The 12,500-nt window shown below is 37.8% G+C and overlaps 1 protein-coding gene across 1 annotated transcript in view; it reads right to left on the reverse strand.

Annotated features, from left to right (window-relative positions):
* The window catches only part of LOC144966217 (uncharacterized), a 76,255-nt gene that overhangs the window by 42,455 nt on the left and 21,300 nt on the right, over positions 1 to 12,500 (reverse strand). The window contains exons 4-6 of the mRNA XM_078902395.1: positions 8,220 to 8,306; positions 5,804 to 5,875; positions 2,001 to 2,086 (exon numbers count right to left, since the gene is read on the reverse strand). Of these exons, the coding sequence (XP_078758521.1) occupies positions 2,001 to 2,086; positions 5,804 to 5,875; positions 8,220 to 8,306 (245 nt within the window). The remainder of the gene's footprint in view (positions 1 to 2,000; positions 2,087 to 5,803; positions 5,876 to 8,219; positions 8,307 to 12,500) is intronic.

Consider the following 12,500-nt stretch of genomic DNA (forward strand, 5'->3'; position numbering starts at 1 on the left):
TTATTATTATTATTATTATTATTATTATTATTATTATTATTATTATTATTATCATTATTATTATTATTATTATTATTATTATTATTATTATTATTATTATTATTATTATTATTATTATTAAAATCATTAACATCATCATAAGATAATGTTTCCATTCCAAACACCCTCCCATACATCACCATAAGACAACCTCTATAAAAACCATTTATTTAAACTAGACTGCATACATATATTGTGTCATATCATCTCCACAAAGCGTATAATGTTTCCATCCCATGTCCTCAAGCACACTTCTACAAAACCCGCTCAACCAGACTGGTCTACATTGACAAAAACACATTTTTTTTCTCTTTCTTCTTTCCAATTTTGGCCTCAATTTTCTTTAAGTCCACATTTCAATTGATTAACCAGTTAACTGCTGTACTCTAGAAAGACTCATATTTTGAAATTTGGCCATAAAACTCATCCTTCTAATATCGGTCGATTTAAATGACCCTCATCTTGGCCGAAACCCTCAAACCTGTGACTTTAATTAAGACTAACTGAAGTCCCAGGTTTGAGCGTTTTTGCCAAGATGGTAGTCATTTAACTGGATCGATATTCGAAAGACGAGTTTTTGTGGCCAAATCTTTAAATACAAGACTTTCCAGAGTGCGGCAGTTAACTGGTAAATTAAGATGACTCCCAACTATTCTATAGAGTAAATCCATTTGCTGCCTAATTCAGTCCCTTGTTTAGTTACAAAATGATCATCACAAAGACGCAATCACGCGAGACGGTCATCTAAGTAAGCACTGTGGCTTAAGCGCATGTAGTTGTTGTGATTTGTCATTTTTGTTCACACATGGAACTCATCAGACCTTGAGAAATGATCACATCTAAGTTGACCTTATACAAGCAGAGCTGCCAACGTGAAATTTCAAACATTCGTAATTTTCAAGAGAAAATAAAAGAAGAAAAATTCACTTTAAATAGCTTAACAAATAAAAAGTTGTTTCTAGCATGGCCCAAAAATGCTCCAAAGTCCTGAATATAGAATCTAAGAAGCTAAACTTTCCTTTTCAACAACATTTATTGAGTCAAAAGAGACCTATACAGCTCTGTAGCTGGAGCCAAAAATTCGTATTTCTACGAATATTTCGTGGTATTAGGCAGGTCTGTACAAGTATCCACGGTGTTGGGGCAGAATGGGTGACAAATGCATTTCCCTAATACAGACCTAAAGGTGACTGACTTTAGAAAGAAAAATAAATATTTAGTCTTTTAAAATCATTCTTTGGTGTTGATTATAGCTTTATACTAACACTTAGGAATTTCTTTTTCTGGCACTGTTTAATACTTTATCAAACTGGCTCTTTAACAATGCTAATCACACTGTATTAGAATATATCATAGAAGTTATTTAACCAGGCTATGAGGGAAGCGAGTAAAATAATTCTAATTTATAATTGTACAAAAACAATGCACGTTAAACAGTGTCAAATCTGACACAACTTAAATTTGAGAGAAAAAAAAGAAGATATTTAATCTTTAATAATCATTCTGCAATGTTGTATAGAAATTTCATCTAACACCCTGGAACATCATTTTTTTTCTTTCTGGAACTACTCAGTACTTTAGTGAACAGGCTCATTTAAAAACACCAGTCATACAATTCATAATAGTGTCAAGTTGGAAACTTTAGTAAACAGGCTCCTTTAAAAACACCAGTCATACAATTCATAATAGTGTCAAGTTGGAAACTTAGTGAACAGGCTCATTTAAAAACACTGGTCATACAATTCTTAATAGTGTCAAGTTGGAAACTTTTGACAAGTTGGGATTGAGAGTCATCTTAATGAATCAACATTTGAAGCAAAATTCTCAGGCCATAATCAAATTAAAAAAAAAGAAAAAAGAAAAAAAGAGTGCTTTTCTTTTGCGGCCAATAATATGCAGCAATTTGACAATGCCCTCCTAATACTAATACTGATACGAAGGGGAAACCACCAATTCCTTACCGGTCGAATCGCTCTGCCCACGTCTGCTGACTGTCCATGAATGACGACTCACGCCACTCCAATTCAAACTGTAACTTGCTCACTTCCTGTGTCACATGCAATGACAAAAAGGAAAAAAAAAAAAAAAGACTCATGCAAAATAATAAATAAACAAATAAAGAAAGGCAAGAACAATTTTAATATTGTTACAGAGCTGTCAACCCCAGCTGATGAGAATGTGTACAATGGGACCTCAAAATGGGGGAGATTTCATAAAAATGGGTACAATCCTGAAATAGACGGAAAATAACCATTGTGAAAGTAAGAGGAAGGTATAATTACATAAAGTCACACCGCACAAGCTCAATTGCAGCAACAATGATGTTCCCAAGACTATAATCCAATCCTTTCAGAAATCTACCTCCAGCATGAAGATCATAATTGGTCAAAAAATATATGAATAGGCACTTGGCACCAAGGTTTCTCAATAGGCTAGTAATAATATGAATTACAACTAAAGAAAACTGAAGTGACTCTGCACACTGAAAATGGGTACAATCTTGGGGGAAATGTGTACAAGTGTACAATCACTGAAAATGCGTACAATTCCGCATTTTTTGCAGTAGGTTGGCAGCTCTGTTGTTAACAAACAAACCCAATCCACGTTAGCTGATGATGTCATTAACGGCATTTGACAACGATAAGCAAGCTTACAAGCTTTGTGTTTTATTTTTAAATACATGCGAACGTTGCTGCTTGAAGCTCGAAGAAGTCAAATAACAAATAAGAAATTGAACGGAAACTTCTATTCAATAGGGAATGAGATTAGCGGAAGAGTAGCATCCCTTGATTTGACGTCACCCATAGTCTGTGACGTCACCGGCGGAAAAGTTATTAGAGAGAGAACGTCATGTTGGTTGTGCGCATGCGCATGCGGATAAAGGGGAAAACCTGAAACGTCCAGATTATCTGTTTCTGTTGATTAAATTGAAGCTTCCATTTAATTTCCTATTGTTATTTATTATTATTTCTACATGCAAATTCAAAATGACTGCCATTGCAAAATTGATGATGACAAATTTCAACCTTTCCAACAATTCGTTGGTGTATTTTGAAGACCATATACAAACAAACAAAACATTGCTTTGGTTTTTAATTCACATCAAAGATTCAATAATTTAATTTTATCTATCCCATCGTTAGAATACTTAGTCAACAACAACAACAACAACAACAACAACAACAACAACAACAACAACAACAACGACATCCCCCCAAAAAAGCGTGGATTCGGCCATGTGTCAACTCATTTTATCTTATCTGTCCAATCGAAATGATGAGCTTGTCAACAAGCTTTTGTTGTCTGCTAAATTATGTAATTTGATTGGATTCGATAATTTTATGCAAGTGTATTGCATTAATGACATTAATACTTTTGTTTGTTTGTTGTGGTATTTAGATTCGATAGATCGATATATTGTAATGTATTAATATATTACAAGATTACATTAGAGTTCTGACAACCCATTGACTACCTATCTTTCACTCACTTAACCCGTGGTGTTCAAGAGAGAGAAAGAGAGAGAGAGAGAGAGAGAGAGAGAGAGAGAGAGAGAGAGAGAGAGAGAGAGAGAGAGAGAGAAGAGAGAGAGAAGAGAAAGAGAGAGAGAGAGAGAGGAGAGAGAGAGAGAGAGAGAGAGAGAGAGAGAGAGAGAGAGAGAGAGAGAGAGAGAGAGAGAGAGAGACCTTCTGCACGTTCCTCGAGGTAGCTTCACTTTATATTGTTAACCGTGGATCTTTTGTCAGATGTTTATTTATTCAGTTTGTCAATTTTTAAGTTGCATTTTGAAAGCTGTAGAACAGACCTTGATTGATTGGTAAAAGTTTAAAATTTCCTGATAGGACCATTGTTTTGGTTCTCCGCCGCCATTGTCGTTAAAGTATTGAAAGGTATTGCAGAGCAGTTCTAGTGTTTGTTTTTGTTGTTGTTGCTTTTTCTCATTTTTAGTTTTAGACTCACTTTTCCCCCCACTTTTCTTACACTCAAGTAATGTCAAAATGAATGGCTTGCTCCATAGACTGGCCGCGTTATAATTAGAATAGATGAATGCCTATATGCGGCTATGTGGTCTAGTGGTATGACACTCGCTTTGGGATCAGAAGGACCTGGGTTCAAGCCTCGTTCGGCGCATAGTTGAGTCCTTGGAAAAGACTCTTTACTCACATTCTCTCACCATACTCAGGTGTAAAATGAGTACTTGGCCATTAACAGTGTCATCTCTGAAAATAATTGTAAAATCGCCTAACAGGGGTCATGTCTGGATCTACATGTTACATGTTGCTGTTGGCTAGGGACCCTTTGTAAAGTGCATTGAGCACGTTTAGTGGATATTGCGCTATATAAAAGCTCAAGTTTTAATTTTCAAAACTTTTTTTAAATACCTGTTCCTAATAGCCTTTCTTTCCCCGCAAATAATGCAGGTGGATTCTCCACTATAAATAAAAATATTAATAATTCAATTATTTAAAAAAAAATAATAATATAAAACAAAACAAAACCCATTAATTCACGCTTCTATTTCATTTGTCACAATGCAAAATATCAAAACGTGGGAATCAGAAGAGACCATTATTGTCAGTTGTAATGTTTTACAGTCTTCAAGATGACTACTATACTATAAGCTTGTCTGATAGGATAGCCTAAAAATCATATCTAGACACCGAGACAGAACGCAAACATATCAATTGATAAATAAACCAGTGTAAAAATGAACAATGAATGAATGAACAAAACAAAACAGATAAGCAATATAGAAAATAAATAAGTAAGTACGTAAATATATAAGTAAATAAATAAATAAGTAAATAAATAAATAAATAAGTAAATAAATAAGTAAATAAATAAATAAATAAATAAATAAATAAATAAATAAATAAGTAAATAAGTAAATAAGTAAATAAATAAATAAATAAGTAAATAAATAAGTAAATAAATAAATAAATAAATAAATAAATAAATAAATAAGTAAATAAATAAATAAATAAGTAAATAAATAAGTAAATAAATAAATAAATAAATAAATATATAGATGAAAAAAATAAGCAAATAAACAAAATCTTAAATAATCAAAGAGAGGAAAATATTATAAATTTTAAACTAAAATAACACAAAACTGCCAAAGCGATTGATAAGACATTTCTCTGAACTTAAACAACATTCATAAATTCACAAATTCTGAAATCATTCTCCGCATTAACTCTTTCCTTATCAGCAATTTTCAGGATTTTCCCCAAAACTTCACCCCCATTTAACACAAAAATATATTTTTATCACTCAAACACAATAGCAGTAAGTTCTTGCGATACATAATGCCTTTAGCAAAACACGCTCTACAACACACGGTTCATTTTCTTTGAATTTGGCGATGCACCAAAGAAATTTGAATAAGAAGAATGTTGGTCGTATCATAACGAATGTGACGATTTTCCTGTAGTTGGTAAGGAGAATGTTAAAAAAAAAACCCCAACTTTACTTCCAAAAGAAAAGAAGTAAATACGATGATGAGATTTACAAGGGGGCAGCGTGGCTCAGCGGTACGGTCTTTGCTTCGTACCCGGATGGTACCGAGTTCTATCACCTGCCGCTGCGCTGTGTGGCCTTGAGCAAGTCACCTCGCCCTAGCTCAATTTGCGGCGCTGCACTACGGCTGACGTCTGGGTTATTCCAGTCTTCCCTTGGAATAGACCCTAGAGACAAATTTCCCCTATGGGCTGAATAAAGGGAACTTTATTTTATTTATTTCATTTTTATTTACAAGTGCTACCTTTTCCAATTTCTTGTTGTTTTCATGACATTTCTTCTCTGATGTTTGGAGGTCGGAATTGGCAGCTTCAGCCTGTAATGGATGAGAATAAGAACATTTGGATGAGAATAAGAACATTTGGATGAGAATAAGAACATTAAAATAAATATTCTTTTTTGAGCTTTTATATAGCGCAATATCCACTAAATATGCTCAAAGCGCTTTACAAGGGGTCCAACAGCAACATTTAACATGTAGGAAGGGACATGACGCTTGTTAAGCGATGTTACAATTTTTTCAAACGGAGACAACGCTGTTAACGGCCAGGTACTCATTTTACACCTGAGTACGGTGACAGAATGTGAATAAAGAGCCTTTCCCAAGGACTCAATCTTGGGAAAAGTGCTGAGTGAGGCTCGAACCCAGGACCTTCCAATCCGAAAGCGAGTGTCATAGCACGCTAGACCACCTAGCCGCATTTTACAGGGGGTCTCAATAGCTCAGTTGGTAGAGCACTCGCTTCTCACACAAAGGGACCGAGATCAATCCTAGGTGAAGTCGAGATTATTTCCGGACCCCCCCCCCCACCACCTGTCCATCCAGCAGTGATTGGTAGTTGGGTCTGTTAGATCTGGTTGGCAAGTACTTTGTGATAAACAAACGTCCTATCAAAAGGGTTGCAGGGAATACCGCATCTCAAACCGTTAGATAAATCGAGAATATCTCAAACTTCAAATCTGCTTTAAAACCCCACTTTTTTGCAATTCATTTAACACCATGCTAACTGTGTTATGTTTGTATATTATTTGAGCAATATATATATATATATATATATATATATATATATTTTATATATATATATATATATATATATATATATATATATTTATATATATATATATATTTTATATATATATATATATATATATATATATATATATATTTATATATATATATATATATATATATATTATATATATATATATATATATATATATATATATATATATATATATATATATATATATAAATTGTGATATCAAACCCTCTATTCCTTTGGTTCCTAAATCCTTGGAAGTGGCTCAGCGGAATGGGCTTTGCTTTGTACCCGAAAGGTACCGAGTTCAATCACCTGCCGCTGCACGGTGTGGCCTTGAGCAGATGACCTCGCCCTAGCTCAATTTGCGGCGCTGCGAAGTTTATTGAATTAAAGATCTTTATACAATTGTCAAGTAGGACTAGGAAATTCGTAGTTCTACGAAATGAAATGTTTACATAGTGGCAGGCAGGTCTGAAAATATTATAACATACTTACTTACTTACTTACTTACTTAGGCCACCCCTTGGGGCGCCCAACATGAGCCACAAGTCTTCGCCATTCTGTCCTGTCCTCCATAAGTATACGCAGCTCCCGGGTGTTGTCCATTCCTGTGTCATCTAGCAGACAGTCAATGTAAGTTATATTCTGCCTGCCTCTGCTTCTGGTTCTCTCAGGTGGTTCCCATTGCACAAGACTGCTTGCAATCTCCTCCTTGTGTCTCCAGCAGTGCCCTGCAAGTCTCAGTCTTTGAAGTCACGTACCAGCATACAAAACCATGTGTAACCTTGGAAGGTGTCATCCTCATCATCATCATCATCATCATTGCCTTTTTCACCCTGGAGTCAGTATATAGGCCACAGACAAACAGTTTCCATCCTTCTCTATCCTGAGCTAACTTGTTAAACTCGTTCCACGTCTTATCACTCCTCTGTATATCAGCTTCTTTAATTCTTCTCCATGTTCCCCGTGGCCTTCCCCTTGATCTTCTGCCCTGAGGGTTCCAGTCCAATACTTTCTTTGTTATAGTGGAGTCATTCTTTCTTAGGGTGTGTCCAATCCACCTCCATCGTCTACTTCCTATTTCCTCTCCGACTGGTTTCTGTTGTGTTCTATTCCATCCTTCTTCATTCTTAATTATATCCATCCGTTTTATTCTGAGTAGCTTACGCATGGAAGGTTTATAGTCTAATTGATATAATTTAGTCAGATGTAATCATCATCGTGCGGCTATGTGGTCTTGTGGTATGACACTCGCTTTCGGATAAGAAGGTCCTGGGTTCGAGCTCGCTCAGGACATACATGAGTCCTTGGAAAAGGCTCTTTACTCACATTCTCTCACAGTACTCAGGTGTAAAATGAGTACCCGGCCGTTAACAGCGCTGTCTCTGTCCAAAAAAAATTATAATATCACCAAACAGGCTTCATGTCCCGTCCTACATGTTAAGTGTTGGCGTTGGCCAGGGACCCCTTGTAAAGCGCTTTGAGCATGTTCAGTGGATATTGCGCTATATAAAAACTCAATTTTTTTTTTAATTAAAAAAAAAAAAAAATGGCTGCCCTAAACAAAAACAATAACAAAGATCTGAGCAACGTCGATTTCATTCCCTCTATACTTACTTGTTTCTTAAGAATAGCCACTGCCTGGTACTTAGCATCCAGCCGTTTACAACAGGCGTCCAGTTCCAACTTGAGCTCATCCATTTCCTGAAGCGATAACAATGGAAAATAATCACTATAGTTTTATTCTTACAAGTGAAACAAAAAATAAATAAAAAAGAATCACTTATATTGAGCTTTATATAGCGCAATATCCACTAAATGTGCTCAGAACGCTTTACAAGGGGTCCCTGGTCAACAGCAACATTTAACATGTAGGACGGGACATGACGCCTGTTAGGCGATATTACATTTTTTTCGGACAAACACAACGCTGTTAACGGCCAGGTACTCATTTTACACCTGAGTACAGTGCGAGAATGTGAGTAAAGAACCTTTTCCAAGGACTCAACTATGCGCCGAGCACGAGGCTCGAACCCCGGACCTTCCGATCCGAAAGCGGGTGTCATACCACTAGACCACATAGCCGCACTTGATAAGTTGAGGTGTAATCAGCAGCAAAGAAAAGGAACACGGTGGTACTGGTACTCAACAAACAACACACCAGAGATTTTGGACGTGTAAAATGTCCGTGTTTGCGAAACTATAGGGGTCACAGCACTCTAGAAAAGGAGAAAACAAGGAGGTTTGAAAAGCAATATCTCACACAATCACTGGCAAATTATCCAAAAATAAAAAAGGAGAGAGAGAGAGAGAGAGAGAGAGAGAGAGAGAGAGAGAGAGAGAGAGAGAGAGAGAGAGAGAGAGAGAGAGAGAGAGAGAGAGAGAGAGAGAAAGAAGAAGAGAGAGAGAGAAGAAAGAAAAAAGGAAAGAAGAGAGAGAGAGAGAGAGAAAGAAGAGAGAGGAGAGAGAAAGAAGAGGAGAGAGAGAGAGAGAGAGAAAGAGAAGAGAGAAGAGAGAGAGAGAGGAGAGAGAGAGAGGAAGAAAGAGGAAGAAGAAAGAAGAGAAAGAGGAAGAGAAAGAGAAAGATAGAGAGAGATGAGGTTACTATAGAAGAGTGAGATGCAGAGAGAGAGACGTACGAGAGGACGAGAAAGAATCAGATGGGTTTCTACTAGCAATCAGTAGCATGTCGCTAACGATAAGACCATCCACACATATGACTTATATACAATGTGTCCGAGATTAGCCAGTCAGGTAAGCACTGATTCACACGCAAGGGACCGAATTTCCACCATTATGACTTTATATTACAATGTGTTCCGATGATAGCTCAGTTGGTAGAGCACTCGCTTCACACGCAAAGGGACCGAGATCGTATCCACCAATTATGACTTTATATTACAATGTGTTCCGATGATAGCTCAGTTGGTAGAGCACTCGCTTCACACGCAAAGGGACCGAGATCGTATCCACCAATTATGACTTTATATTACAATGTGTTCCCATGATAGCTCAGTTGGTAGAGCACTCGCTTCACACGCAAAGGGACCGAGATCGTATCCACCAATTATGACTTTATATTACAATGTGTTCCGATGATAGCTCAGTTGGTAGAGCACTCGCTTCACACGCAAAGGGACCGAGATCGTATCCACCAATTATGACTTTATATTACAATGTGTTCCGATGATAGCTCAGTTGGTAGAGCACTCGCTTCACACGCAAAGGGACCGAGATCGTATCCACCAATTATGACTTTATATTACAATGTGTTCCGATGATAGCTCAGTTGGTAGAGCACTCGCTTCACACGCAAAGGGACCGAGATCGTATCCACCAATTATGACTTTATATTACAATGTGTTCCGATGATAGCTCAGTTGGTAGAGCACTCGCTTCACACGCAAAGGGACCGAGATCGTATCCACCAATTATGACTTTATATTACAATGTGTTCCGATGATAGCTCAGTTGGTACAGCACTCGCTTCACACGCAAAGGGACCGAGATCGTATCCACCAATTATGACTTTATATTACAATGTGTTCCGATGATAGCTCAGTTGGTAGAGCACTCGCTTCACACGCAAAGGGACCGAGATCGTATCCACCAATTATGACTTTATATTACAATGTGTTCCGATGATAGCTCAGTTGGTAGAGCACTCGCTTCACACGCAAAGGGACCGAGATCGTATCCACCAATTATGACTTTATATTACAATGTGTTCCGATGATAGCTCAGTTGGTACAGCACTCGCTTCACACGCAAAGGGACCGAGATCGTATCCACCAATTATGACTTTATATTACAATGTGTTCCGATGATAGCTCAGTTGGTAGAGCACTCGCTTCACACGCAAAGGGACCGAGATCGTATCCACCAATTATGACTTTATATTACAATGTGTTCCGATGATAGCTCAGTTGGTAGAGCACTCGCTTCACACGCAAAGGGACCGAGATCGTATCCACCAATTATGACTTTATATTACAATGTGTTCCGATGATAGCTCAGTTGGTAAGCACTCGCTTCACACGCAAAGGGACCGAGATCGTATCCACCAATTAGACTTTATATACAAGTGTTCCGATGATAGCCAGTTGGTAAGCACTCGCTTCACCGCAAAGGGACCGAGATCGTATCCACCAATTATGACTTTATACAAGTGTTCCGATGATAGCTCAGTTGGTAAGCACTCGCTTCACACGCAAAGGGACCGAGATCGATCCACAATATGACTTTATATTACAATGTGTTCCGTGATAGCTCAGTTGGAGCACTCGCTTACACGCAAGGGACGAGTCGTATCCACCAATTATGATTTATATTACAATGTGTTCGATGATAGCTCAGTTGGTAAGCACTCGCTTCACACGCAAAGGACCGAGATCGTATCCACCAATTATGATTTTATTACAATGTGTTCCGATGAAGCTCAGTTGTAAGCACTCGCTTCACACGCAAGGGACGAGATCGTATCCACCAATTTGACTTATATTACAAGTGTCGATGATGCTCAGTTGGTAGCACTCGCTTCACACGCAAAGGGACGAGATGTATCACAATATACTTTATTACAGTTTCGAGATGTATTGGTAAGCACTCGCTTCACAGCAAAGGGCGAGATGTTCCACCAATTATGACTTTATATTACATGTTTCGTGATAGTCAGTTGGAACACTCGCTTCACACGCAAGGGACGAGATGTATCACCAATTATGACTTTAATTACATGTGTTCCATGATAGCTCAGTTGTAAGCACTCGCTTCACCGCAAGGACCGAGATCGTTCACAATTTGACTTTATATTACAATGTGTTCGAGATGCTCAGTTGTAAGCACCGCTACGCAAGAGATATCCAATTAATTTACATGTGTTCCGGTCTGTAAGCACGTCAGCAGGACGAATCGTACCATTGACTTATTCATGGTTCATGATGTCATTGGTAACATCTCACACAAGGGCGAGTCGTATCACATATGATTTACATGTTCGGATGTCAGTGGTAGCCTCCTTCACCAAAGGACGGGTATCCAATAATTATACAATTTCAAGCTGAAGCTGCTTACCGCAAAGGCGAGAGTATCCATTTATTTCATGTTGAGATGTACACTCGCTAAGCAAAGGCGAGTTCATATTTACTGTTTGTATAGTTGAAGTTCACAGCAAGCGAGAGATCACAATAGATTATTACAATGTGTCGTGTCGTGAGCACGTCACACGCAAGAGAGTACCAATTATGACTATACAGTGTTCGTAACATTGTAACTCGTTCACCCAAGGACAATGATCACAATTATCTTTTAATGTTTCGAGATTGTACTCCTCACAGCGATGCACATGATTATACAATGTGTCGAGATCCGTGACATACCGAGACCGATATCCACATATGTTTATATTTCGATCGTGTAAGCCTCGTTACCAGACGAAATCGTATCACCATATATTTATATTACAATGTGTTCGATGATAGTCAGTTGTAAGCACTCGCTTCACACGCAAGGGACCGAGATGTATCCACCATTATGACTTTATATTACAATGTGTTCCGATGACTCAGTGGTAGAGCACTCGCTTCACACGCAAAGGGACGAGATCGTATCCACCAATTTGCTTTATTTACAATGTGTTCCATATAGTAGTTGTAGGCACTCGCTTCCACGCAAAGGGACCGAATCGTTCCACATTAGACTTATTTACATGTGTTCGATGAGTCAGTTGTAAGCCGTTCCACCAAGGGACCGAGTTCACAATTACTTTATATAATGTGTTCCGTGAAGCTCAGTTGGAGCACTCGCTTCAACCAAGACCGAGATCGTCACATTATGATTTCAATTGTTCGAGATGCAGTTGGAAGCACCGCTCACAGAAGGCGAGATGTACACATTTGT

This window comes from Berghia stephanieae, chromosome 2 (genome assembly GCF_034508935.2).
Source record: "Berghia stephanieae isolate SIO BIC M18660-M18661 chromosome 2, UCSD_Bste_1.3, whole genome shotgun sequence".
NCBI lineage: Eukaryota > Metazoa > Mollusca > Gastropoda > Nudibranchia > Aeolidiidae > Berghia > Berghia stephanieae.